The sequence below is a fragment of the Schistocerca gregaria genome, chromosome 2 (assembly GCF_023897955.1).
Source record: "Schistocerca gregaria isolate iqSchGreg1 chromosome 2, iqSchGreg1.2, whole genome shotgun sequence".
Lineage (NCBI taxonomy): Eukaryota > Metazoa > Arthropoda > Insecta > Orthoptera > Acrididae > Schistocerca > Schistocerca gregaria.
In genome coordinates, this window is record NC_064921.1 from 301,283,282 (window position 1) to 301,296,822 (window position 13,541).

Genomic DNA, 13,541 nt, shown 5'->3' on the forward strand with positions numbered 1-13,541 from the left:
CAGAATGAGTATAATGACAATTGATTTGATTCTGGCGTCAGTTTGGTATGCCAATACCTACAGATAACAATAAATTCCCTGAAAATAAACACAACGATACGATTATCTGCCCTATTCTGTTTCGTCGAAGTATTATTCTAGCGCCGAATTCGTAAGACTTAATACCGTTGCAGTAATGCAGGAATTAAATACACTCATTCCTGCTGCCACACAATTTAGTCTTCAGTTCAGCGCTGCGGAGAGGAGCGAGAATAAGCCAATACGACCGAAAGCCAAGAACTGCGTGCGGCAGTGCGCAGGCGCAACTTCTGTCCAATAGCGAGGCTGTAACCGAAGTGGGAGAAGTTCTTGGCAACGAGCCAGTCCGCAGCGGTGGCTGTGACCCCACCTTCTATGCAAAAAAAGAACGACTTGCTGTACTTTTAGACTTCTGCATTTGCTGTTTTCGTGACAGCGCCAATTCATTTGTGTTCACGCCACTTTCGATAAATGAGTTGTTAAGTTAAATGTACGGCATTGAAAATAATTTATTCTGCAATGAAAATTAAATTTCATTCAGTAATATAATTTTCAAAGCGAGATCGCTAGCTTTTAGTAACTTTGATCTTCTTCTTTAGTTATCATTTCCGTGTATCGTAGAAAATAACTTAGATATATTTTATGCTCGGTGAACAATTGTTTTCAGTCGTGTCTGAAGCACATCATCGTCGTTGGTAGGCCGATCATATTTGCCAGTATAATTAGTTGCAGACGAAAGAAAGACATGATAACAGACACGGAACTTAACTAACCATTATCGTTAATGTATACGTAAGTGGAGATACATGTGTGCATGTACCACCACAGCTTTGGGACGCCCTGAGTAGTTATCACCAAACTGGTACACATTGGGCCCAGTACCAGGAGAGAATTACCCATGGAATAAGAAAGACCTACTGCTTGTGGGGATGGGTGTAGGAAAGTGGTGAAACGAAAGCATAACTCGGGAACGCCTAGAAAAATTTCATCCAAGCTTCGTGTATGACTAAATATTCGAAAAAAGCAGTTGAGTAAGACAACCCTAGAATTATGAGCTATCACCTCTGGAAATGTTAGTAGGAGTAAAAAGGAATTACATTAAAAGTAATGAGAAAGGACACTTTCGCGAAAATATACCACTTCAGTGGTCTCAATGGCTGTTTGGTGAAACTAAAAATCATCAATTTCACTTCAGGGAGTAGGTTGCACAGCCTGTTCCGGAACCCATCTTACCCTTGTGCGTTCTCTACTTCGGTCATTCAAATTCTAGGCAGATGATCTTTTCGCACCAATTACACCTGAATGATAACACCAATTGACTTTATTTTTTAAATTTTCATGCCCTATTTCTGTGTTTCGTATTCTGACCATCAGAGTGCAGCTTTTAATTGCCCTGAGAAATTTCATCTGTGCAATTTTTTTTTTTAAAGTACACGTTAGTTTCGTTCCCGGTTTTATGTTTTAGAATTCTGTGAATAGTTCCACATACAGGTTTAAATTTACAAAGTTTTGTTTGTAAGTCGCGGTCTACTGTAAGGGATATTTCACATCCAAGATATTTAAAGGTGGATATCTGATCCAGTGATTTGCCTATCTCTGTTTCCGACCTTATCATGGTTTTCCCCAGATCTGTCATTACTTTTGATTTATGTGAAGATATCGCTCCAAATTCTTCTGCTTTGCATATTAATTTATTTAGCTGTCTTTGTAAATTATCTTTGTTGCACAACAACCACATCGTATGCATGTAAAATGCTACTTAATCTATACTATACTGCACGATCGTGATAGGAACCACGATTGAAAATTTCCTTGATCGCGTCCATATACAGTCAGTTCCAAAAGAAAGTTTACGGCGTAATCCGTATGAAGTAAAAAAAAAACGCTGTTATGAATATATGTTTACTACGTGATATTACTAAATACACAATTACCTAATAGTTAACCTAATCCCCGCCATTATCGATTGTAGCTTGGCACCTTAGCGCTCTCTCCGGTAAATCATCCACGTTTTGAACCTCTAAATATAGTTTGTCCAACTTCGCAACGAATGTCTTTGACTTTTTAAGATTTTTTAGCAGCAGCTCCATATGAAAGTCTTGGTTCCTTTGGATGATTTACAAGAATTACTATCTCGTGACGCTTCAGATATTTTAAACTGCAACTGACAAAATAAAACATTCAGCTCTCACACTGTACAAAAGCGCATTGATTACATATTAGAGACCACTGCCAGAGATGTGGCTGCGAACGCTCCATTGAAAATTATGTACACTTTCTTGTGGAACTGAGTGAAGATATTAGAAAGTCTTGGGGGCGAGGCAATCTGATAAACAGTTTGTGATTATGTATCACAGAGCACATCCCTGTTCAGGCTGTCTAATGCCTTCGAAGATGAAGTCGGTGTGAATATCCAAACTGAAGTCCCTTCTTTGCTCAATCACTTGCTTCACGTCGAAAATGGAATCTACTGTAGAGTGGGTCTGCCTAAACCCTATCTGTTCTTCACAGATGATGATGATGCCTACTATGCCCTCCACTCTACTATTGATTATTCTGATGCATATTTTATAGACGTTGTTCAGTAAAATAATGCTCCTATAATTTTCGCATTCAATGACTGTCGCTTCATCTAATTCTCAACTATTCTTCCTGTTCCCAATTCATATTCAGCAGATGCATGGATCTTAACATGTAAGAAGCTTCCACCATACCAAGTGTCTTTTTTATTAACAATACAATTTTTAAACAGTTTACTTTATAATTAGTGGTGACTAAGTTGGTGAGTAACAGACTACAAGTACGAAGCCCCTGGAGCTCTGTCGCTATTCTGTCTTAGAATTTTTTTCTGCCACTTATCGCTTCTCTCACCTCTGACATTAGTTTGTTAATGTGGAAAATAGCAGCTGTTCAACTGTAGGTCCTTTTGTAAAGTCCGAGTTAGCCAGTTCAAGGGCTGGAAGGAGACAAGAGTATGCCATCCCTAATAGGGTCATACCTTGTGCTAAATAAAACCAAACCTTTGACTAAAGGTTGCTACCCTTTTTTAAAATTCTGCGTTGCCTGTATATCTTTAAAATATATGCCTTAAATTAACTACACTTAGTATTACACTGTAGACAGATATAATTCCTTTCCCTGTCTGATAGAAAATTGGGATAAATAATTAATATGTAAACACTAGGTAATTGACTAGGTCGTACATATATTTCCCTCGGGTTTCACGGAAGCAGAGATTGTTTCCTTACACGTGTTTAATTTTCCTCTGCGAAAAAATAATTCTTTGTAACTCTCTTTTTACAGCTGTTAGGGAATTTAGATGGCAACCCAGTTCTAACCAAAGAAGGGAAGGCAGAAAGGTGGAAGGAGTATATAGAAGGTTTATACAAGGGCGATGTACTTGAGGACAATATTATGGAAATGGAAGAGGATGTAGATGAATACGAAATGGGAGATACGATACTGCGTGAAGAGTTTGACAGAGCACTGAAAGACCTGAGTCGAAACAAGGACCCCGGAGTAGACAACATTCCATTAGAACTACTGACGGCCTTGGGACAACCAGTCCTGACAAAACTCTACCAGCTGGTGAGCAAGATGTATGAGACAGGCGAAATACCCTCAGACTTCAAGAAGAATATAATAATTCCAATCCCAAAGAAAGCAGGTGCTGACAGATGTGAAAATTACCGAACTATCAGTTTAATAAGCCACGGCTGCAAAATACTAACGCGAATTCTTTACAGAAGAATGGAAAACCTGATAGATGCGGACCTCGGGGAGGATCAGTTTGGATTCCGTCGAAATGTTGGAACACGTGAGGCAATACTGACCTTACGACTTATCTTAGAAGAAAGATTAAGAAAAGGCAAACCTACGTTTCTAGCATTTGTAGACTTAGAGAAAGCTTTTGACAATGTTGACTGGAATACTCTATTTCAAATTCTAAAGGTGGCAGGGGCAAAATACAGGGAGCGAAAGGCTATTTACAATTTGTATAGAAACCAGATGGCAGTCGTAAGAGTCGAGGGGCATGATAGGGAAGCAGTGGTTGGGAAAGGAGTGAGACAGGGTTGTAGCCTCTCCCCGATGTTATTCAATCTGTATATTGAGCAAGCAGTAAAGGAAACAAAAGAAAAATTTGGAGTAGGTATTAAAATTCATGGAGACGAAGTAAAAACTTTGAGGTTCGCCGATGACATTGTAATTCTGTCAGAGACGGCAAAGGACTTGGAAGAGCAGTTGAACGGAATGGACAGTGTCTTGAAAGGAGGATATAAGATGAACATTAACAAAAGCAAAACGAGGATAATGGAATGTAGTCAAAGTAAATCGGGTGATGCTGAGGGAATTAGATTATGAAATGAGACACTTAAAGTAGTAAAGGAGTTTTGCTATTTAGGAAGTAAAATAACTGATGATGGTCGAAGTAGAGAGGATATAAAATGTAGACTGGCAATGGCAAGGAAAGCGTTTCTGAAGAAGAGAAATTTGTTAACATCGAATATAGATTTATGTATCAGAAAGTCGTTTCTGAAAGTATTTGTTTGGAGTGTAGCCATGTATGGAAGTGAAACATGGACGATAAATAGTTTGGACAAGAAGAGAATAGAAGCTTTCGAAATGTGGTGCTACAGAAGAATGCTGAAGATTAAATGGGTAGATCACATAACTAATGAGGAAGTATTGAATAGGATTGGGGAGAAGAGAAGTTTGTGGCACAACTTGACTAGAAGAAGGGATCAGTTGGTAGGACATGTTTTGAGGCATCAAGGGATCACAAATTTAGCATCGGAGGGCAGCGTGGAGGGTAAAAATCGTAGAGGGAGACCGAGAGATGAGTACACTAAGCAGATTCAGAAGGATGTAGGTTGCAGTAGGTACTGGGAGATGAAGCAGCTTGCACAGGATAGAGTAGCATGGAGAGCTGCATCAAACCAGTCCCAGGACTGAAGACAACAACAACAACAGGGAATTTATAGTGGCAGTAATGCTCTTCTGCGTGAAGAAGTCAGTAGAACAAATACGGGAGGATTTACTAGCGCCAAACGTACTGTCGGCAATTGTCCGTGGAGCCACAGTTGCAATTACTATTTCAACTAATCTATAGGAAGCCAAGGAGGTAAGGTAAGCTTGTACCCGTCAGTTCAGAACGTTTTATGGTGGTTTCTTAAGTTTCGTCTAGATGGGAGTTGCCTGTCGTATAGGACTGACGAAATGTGATGGTATTAATCAACAGAAGTAAGAAGCTACGTGCTGTTTAAACTGGAGTATTATATACCAATCATTCTTACTGGGCAGTGTCAAAACGTCAGGTTGAAAATTGTAAAATTGAGGTAATGAGGGATTCCTTAGTCGCTTGACAACCGGCATTCCGTTTTACCGACCATCATTTTATGTCTCTTCTGACGTTGCTTATTAACGTTGAAATGGTAGCGACCCAGATTTACTAACGCACTACATCTAATGCCAGAGTGACTTAACACGCTAAACAAATAAATGCATTGTGGGTCTTTCCATTTCAAAATATACTTTTGCCACCTATTCCCACTTTTTGTAGTCATACTCTGATTAAATGATTTAGGAAATGGCCAGTAGTACCAGCAAGCCAAAAACTGATTCTTTTAAAATGAATTCAAGTACAGTGTGCGAGCACCACAAATGGCAAACACTATTGTGACGGATTAACGATTACTTCATGAAGGATAATTCACAAAGGAATCAGAATCTATGGATCAGTCACGGAAAGTGCTGATATAATTGTAATACGTCTTCCTAGTTAAATATTTAAGGAGCTATACTGAAAATCGATATGAAGTGAACAACAGGTAAATCAGCATTGAAATAATTAATAGAAGCACTCTGGTAAAGTGCATTGCACCTACAAAGGAAATGGCATTTAAGACACAAGTACGACCATTCTAGTGTGTTCCTCTAGCAGTTGGAGCCCTTACTACGAAGGCATAAAAAGTGTCATCTAACGAATTCAGAATCGTAAGAGGACGGTATAACTCATGTGAAAGTGTAGCAGAGGTGCTCAGAAAACTTAAATGGGAATAACTGGAAGGAACGTGACGTAGTTCTAGCGAAAGCCCGTTGGATACGTTACAGGACCCTTATTCGAAGAAGGCTTCGTGACCATTCTACTGCCAACATCGTAGATGGGACTTTGGGGAAGTATAAATAAGGTAAGAGTGTCGGCGTTTACAGGGGCATACATGTACTAATCAGTCACTTATTCCTCGCTAAAAACTCGAATGTAATGCGACAAAAAATCGCTAATATAAATACGAAAGACCCTTCGCCATGTTCTGTACACTGACTTGCGAAATATTTTTACGTAGAATGTTATGGTTCAAATGGCTCTGAGCACTATGGGACTTAACATCTGAGGTCATCAGCCCCCTAGAACTTAGAACTACTTAAACATAACTAACATAATGACATCACACACATACATGCCCGAGGCAGGATTCGAACCTGCGACCGTAGCAGTCGCGCGGTTCCGGACTGAAGCGCCTAGTACCGCATGGCCACCGCAGCCGGTTAGAATTTTATCCCAAACGGCATGTTTAATTGCTTCAAGCCTGAAGATTGGTCACAACTTTCGAGACATACGCCTACCTTGTAGTATCTCGTCCACCAACTAAGCTTTGGTAGGACATACAGTGTTTTCCACCGGAAGAATATAGTCGGCTATTACCAGCGTGCAAGATAAAAAAGGTGGGCAGATGTTTCCCCGTATACCAGAGCCACTGCAAAGCGAGCCAAGTACCACACATATTATTCTGCAGGGCATAGATGGAAACACCCTTCCAAGCACCATAATGTGTGGTTCCCCCCTTAAGGCACCAGACGATTCCCAATACGATTCCTGTTCAGTTATATTTCAGAGTTCATCATCTGCCCTTGTGTAATTCGACCTAGTAGATATCTAATGAGCTCGATGTCGGCGGTCGTATAAATTTTCTACGAACAGCCAAAGAACTGTTCCAAACGACGTTAAGGCCGCTGCGTCGGACTATGACGGTCTTTGTCCTCACTATCAGTCCGCCAAAGCATGTGAGGATGTTCCGCGAACAAATGAGTCGTTGTTGTTGTTCCTGCACCTTTCTGTAAATAAATTCTTCGGGTCACAGACTGCAAACAAAGTTGTAGCTTTTTCACTCACCATTCACGATGTAGCTCTGTTCAGCGTCTTCAGGAGCCTCAATTTGTATGAGTCTGCCATCAAGAAGACGCCGACGATCCCTTGAAGCTATGTACTATCCGTGCAAAATAACCTGACATTAGTCGCTGCAGCTAAGGGGAAGACCCATTTACGATCGTTCCAACAAACCACCGCACCGAGTGTCAACTTGGTTTGCGCGGACAGTACATACAGGGTGTTAAAAAGAAATATTTCATAGTGCTGAGAGGTGTAGTATGGACAAAAACAAGGCAAAGCTGTCCAGTAAACATGGGTTCTAAAATGCATACCTTAAGAGTTACGAGCCCCTGTTTCCTTACTTTGAAACACATCTCTTCTACTGCAAGCTCTTTGCTTTCCATATTTTGAGAAACTATAATGTAAATGTTACCAAAATGTTACATATGTGCTTTTGTTCAAAAAACGGTTCAAATGGTTCTAACCACTATGGGACTTAACAGCTGAGGTCATCAGTCCCCTAGAACCTAGAACTGCTTAAACATAACTAACCTAAGGACATCACACACACCCATGCCCGAGACAGGACTCGTACCTGCGGCCGTAGCGTTCGCGCGGTTCCAGACTGAGGTGCTTAGAACCGCTCGGTCTTCACGGCCAGCACACCTTTACTGGAAGAGGTCGCTTTTTGTTATAGGAATATGCATGTTCCTTCAGTATCATCTGCACATATCTGTAAGATGTCGTGTCCTCCAAGTGTAAATTTAACTAATCTGTGGGATGATTCCACCGATATCTTGCAATGAAGTCAACACAAGCGGAGTAAGTACGAATGATGTATTGTTCCTTCAGATTAGACACAGGTCAACACTTAGCAGACTGAGACTATGTAGGTAGAGCTCTTTAAGTGGGTGTTTATGTTTTTCGTACATCTTAATCAATTAGCTGTAAATTATTCGTGTATTTACTCATCGATAAATTATTGCTACAATTTATTTCGTTGCTCATGATTATACTCAACTTCCAAGAAGCTGTAACTCTATAGACACTGTACAAATTCTTATACTCGTGAGCAATTGAATAAGACGCACCGATCAACTGGCGTGTGGATGAATTCAGTGATGCATCTTGACGTGGTTACCACGAGACATTGATAAAATTTGGGTGCCCTCTTAACTTACCAGAGCGCAATCGCCGCTACCAACGCTTGGAAATTGCTCAGAGCTGGAACGTAAGTTCTCACGTTACTTGGATCACGTTACTTGCACGGCGCCCGTAGATGTTTTCAGTAGGATTAAGGTCAGGTGACCTGAGGGCCCTACAAGCATCCCTATGTTCATGATGGGTTTCTCAGACCATTCTGGAACAATTCAGATGCGATGAGAAGTGGTGCACTGCCCTGCTGAAGGTACAGGTCGTCTGCAGAGTGATGTAAGCGCAGACGGATGTCACATGGTAGAACAGTGGGTTAATGTTTCGTTCAACATTGAGAGAGGATGACAAATTATCGAAAGAGCCGCATTTATTCACATGGAAGAACAATACCCCTGCTACTGGCCTGAACGGTGTCTCCACGGCAAGGGAGCTGTATTACTTCTGGTATATCACGACTCAACAATCTAGGCGACGTTTCCGCTTGCTTTGAGCGACCAGTGACCTTGATCATGCACTCGTATTCAGCTATAGAATCTCCGACATTGTGTGACAGACATACATGATGTATCTGTGCCCCACAGAGAAATAGTGAATTTGGATGTTACATCTGCTTTCCGGTTGTTGCTGAGCTTTGAATTGACAAGCGATGTGGAGCACTATGTCCACTCTTATCAATTGTATAACCACGATAGATGACTGCGACCCCAATAATCAATAGTGTGTTGCTAGCGGCGGCGTCGTTCGAAGTAGCCACACTACACGTTTTGGTTCGGTGGAAAGCGCGAAGTCTATTGCCTATCTGACAGGGAGAGACGGAGTATTATTGGTACGTCAGACACCGCGACCAAATGTGATAAATACGCGCCTTGCAAATGTTGCCCATGACTGTCGTATATCTCGTAATTCAAGTACGCGTGAATGTATACCGGCTTTTTTAATGTAGACTTCATAAGTTCAGCGTAATCGAGATATGGTTTTCCACGTGAAACAATGTTATGTGCTTAGGGAACGGTAAAGCTTCTATCAAGTAGGTTGATTTGGACGCCGTATCGATTTATTAGGTATAATCCCGTTAGAGTTCAAGACATATAGTTTCGCCGTACCCTTCGCCGGTCCGTGAGGTGGTTTTCCTAGATGGCTATAGTAAGGTATTGGCGGTCTTCGGTATTCTCAAAGCATCACCAGAGGCGCAAGTTACTAGAAAAATGTATACGAACAGAGGATTGAACATGGGGACTTTTGCAATTGACAACTAAACCACAAATTCATGCTAGCTGATTGTAAATATGGAGGTGTACTGTTGGGAATGCATATGGTAGAGTTTTTGCTTAGAACACGTTTTGGATGGATTGTATGCCCTCATTGTTTACAAAAACAACGTGAGAGGAGGAATTGCGTCTGATAAGTGTATGGTGTTTGCTTTAGTTCTGAGTTTGACCTTGCAGGCGAAATGGCGGAGATGCACGGGAATCTATATTGTATTTTTCTGTTGTGTTATGTTCCGCTTCTTTCCGACATACGCCTGACAGTGTGGCTTGTGTTGCAGCTATGGGCGCGTCCAGAGCGTCAAACTGCTGCCGCGCGTCAAGGACGACGACGGCGGGGGTTCCAGCGGGCTGTGCGCCACCGTCGCCTTCATGGACATCAAGTCGGCGTCCAAGGCCCACAACATGGAGCACAAGCTGGACGAGCGGTGCCTGAGCACCGAGTACTACGAGCCCGCTGCCATCCCCGGAGGCTACTCCACGCCGCGCTTCCCCCACGGGTGCGTCGCTGCTCTTGTCCTCTCTCTCACTGCCGCTACCCACCCTCGCTTGGCTTCGTCCGCGTCCCGTGTGTACGCGCGCTGCTGCACTCCTCCACTTCTGACGCGCTCTTCCGTTTGATTCAGTTCACAGATACAACACGGCAGGTCCCGCCACCTTCACTAGCTCATAGTTGACAAGAAATAGACGTCACGCACAACTGTATTTTCCTCTGGTAAATTTATTCTTCACGTTTAAATTGCCCACTATACTTCAAAGAATGGCTGGACGGTTTCAGAGATGTGTATTTTGTCCGGACGGCAACGTTGTAGCAGTGATCGGCCGACTCGAATGGAAGGACCGCATACAGAAACGCCGTTTTGTGTAGCATTAAGTGCTTCTTCTTAAAACTCAGGACTATAAAGCCACGAAGCTTTAATTATCATCTCGAAAGTGTAAAGCTACGTACTTGAGTTTTTGTTGTTTGGGGGTACATGTCTGCAGTCGTGGTTGGTATACACTGAAATCCCCGCGTCATAATACAGTAGCACGTCGCTAGAGTAAACAAAACAAAATTTGCACTTCCCGTTGATGGATGGGAGTATCGCACAATAATTCGTTTACGGCAACAGCGGAAGTGTTGCGGTTGTGTCAGGTCAATCTAGGTAGCTAAAGAATTGATCTCGATTAACCTGTGACTTATGCGCTGCTGCCGAAAACGAATTACTCAGCATAATCAAAGGACTACGACACCACTTACTTTTGGTTGGTCTTGCGGCGTGGTAAAATACTGTTTCACGGGGATTAGTGTGTAGCACGACTGCACATATATTTCCTACTAACAAATGAACAAAAAATACAATACGTAACTTTTTAGGTGATAATTACAACACGTCTACCCCGCGCAGTACACTCCTACATTTACAAAAGGACGCATACAGTTGGTTAACGACTGTTGTGGGATGGTCATAATACGCATCCCGTTGCCTTCCTCCGTCGACGACTGCTCGAATACACATGCACCATGTACGTCAAAGAAAAGCTGACGCATAATCGAAGGTTGGTTTGAGCACTTACAGTGATTTACTTGGGCTGTTGTACGTTGTGTGTACTTTTCTTCCTCCGAGCTATTAGCTAGAGCACCCAAGGGATCTTACTGTTTAATGTTGTAATCAGATCATTAAGTGCCTTAAATTATTTCACAAGCACAGTATAGAAGTGAAATAATGTTACGAAAAACGAAAATCCTGATACTAACTATGGATCGAGTACCCAATCCTAGACCCTCCGCTTTGAATATTGTCATCACAGCGACCAAGCCGTGTTCATTTAGGTTATGTGGCGGCCATGGGAATGTGAACTGAAAGAAAATACATACGCATCCGAAAAAGTGTACACAAGTAACGCCAGTACGTAGTCTACATTCTGTCGCCTTTTAAAAATTATGAAATGCGAGTAGCTGAAATATATGAGAGTTACGTAAACACGAATTGATGTCTTGTTATGCGGGTCCACAGCTTCAATATCATTTCACAAAAATGTCAGGCTCGCTTTTAACTACAAAAAACATTTTATTACGCTGTTCTAATTAGGCTTTTGTGCTATTCTCAAGCGTAAGATTTTATGTTATGTTACGGCGTAGAAATATATTAAAAATAATGTTCTTGTAAAGCTGTGCCACTCTTGGAGGTAATGGTTGTTATCAATGACCAGAATAATTTTTTTTATTTACAGGTTGGTTGAAGTCAGCGTAGGCCAGAGAGAACAACGATGGCTGACTTCAGTCTACGTGTAAATAAACCTACTCATGTCATTGATAGCTACTCTGACACGTAATCCGACATTGCAAAAGCGCAATAAGATGTTTACAGCTAAAAGCGAATGTGGCATCATTTACAAAAATGAATGGCACATTGACAAAAATAAATCGCTTACAACTTTTGTTTTCGTAATAAGAGCGTTCATATGACTTGCAAATCTGGTGAAAAACTGTGATCTGCAATATATGAAGCTGCCAAACGATATGTTTTGTTACGAATTAGGTTTTAAAAGTGTGTAGTGACTCTCAAGCAAAAAAGCAACGTCTAATTTTACCTTGTTCCGTTTAGCAGTGTACACCGTATTTACGAATGCGTATGTTTTCTCTTTCATTTTAAAAGATATCGTGAGCTTTTACTGTTCATGTTTTCTTGACAAACTAATGTAGAGCATGTCATGCAGCAAACCGGTGAAAGGCTGCGTGTTGCTGAAACGTGTCACGTGGACACACCTTTCGTAGGATTTTCCACTTCATTGCACTATTATAGTCGTGTTGAGCAAGTTACTAAATATCTGTGAACTGAATTAAAATTACCGAAAATTGTACCATACTGCTTTATGGCCGAAGATTCTGACCGACGAGCGCGTGTACATGCGGGATAATTGCTGAAGATCGAAGAAACGTGTCCCATCCTTTTCTGTCCTATTAAGCATTGTCGCATTAATTTCTTTCTGGGCTAATGTCTCTCAGTGATGACAGCTTCAGTTAGGCTTGTTCTCTTATCGAGGTGACTGACAATACTACTAGTTGGGTGTAATTAATTGTATATTCTCCTCCCCCAGATCCCCCCCCCCCCCCCTCCTTTCTCTCATCACATGCAAATCCAGGATGTTAGATACCAGCTTTCCGCTGCAAATTGGTGGTACTTCCTCATTGTGTTGTAGTCGTAGCGTATTTGTCGCTAAATGCGTACATATTGAGATAGTTCAGAACCCTGTGGGTCACTCTTAAGTGCAGTGACCCCACTCACGTATCTGCCCCTTTTGGTGTGCTGTTAGAGCGTGTGTTGTCGTCTTGCAACATCTTCGTTTGAGATAAAATTTATTTCTGTGTCAGTCAATGTTTGGATCAAAACTTCAGCGTCGCCCATTAGTTTTTTTCGAGGAGAATTTTCGAGATTGGTAGACTCTGTGTCGTGTTCTATACATGAGCCAGATAAGAAGAGGAAGAAGCCGCCAGTATAGTGTCGTACGTGTATGCGTGTGCCACTATCCATCTCCCTGTGCAAAGTGTCGTCGGCTCGTCGTGCCAGCGTCCAGCTCCACAGTGAAGCGACAAGCTGTTTGTGTGTTGTGTTTGTGAGAATTGAGTGTAGTGTTGCCGCAACGGATGTAGGCATCGTGCCCGATGGAAGCGCACTCATCTCCTGTGTGACAGTCTGCAACATGGAAACCAAACCGTCACAGTGAACACGTCTTCGTGTGCATCTAGTGGAAACGGCTGTGGAAGTGTGGACTGCGTGTTCAGGTGTCGAGGATTATCGCGCAGTGCTGCTCCGCGGTGTGCGCTCGTGGAAATGCTCCGTCGCCGTGAGCTGCAGAGCCGGTCGAGTCTGCAGGAGCGGTCGTGCGGCTTTCAGCGCGGAGGACCCGGCGGTGCCGAAAGTATCGCGAGTGTTTGGCAGGTAATCGCCACGGACGCCCACCGCGTGGCCAGC

General features: G+C 42.2%; 1 protein-coding gene across 10 annotated transcripts in view; it reads left to right on the forward strand.

Annotated features, from left to right (window-relative positions):
- LOC126336919 (protein split ends-like) overlaps positions 1-13,541 on the forward strand; it is a 347,320-nt gene that overhangs the window by 169,806 nt on the left and 163,973 nt on the right. For all 10 annotated transcript variants that reach the window (XM_050001069.1, XM_050001061.1, XM_050001065.1 and 7 more), the window contains exon 2: positions 9,867-10,085. In XM_050001069.1, the coding sequence (XP_049857026.1) occupies positions 9,867-10,085 (219 nt within the window). The remainder of the gene's footprint in view (positions 1-9,866; positions 10,086-13,541) is intronic.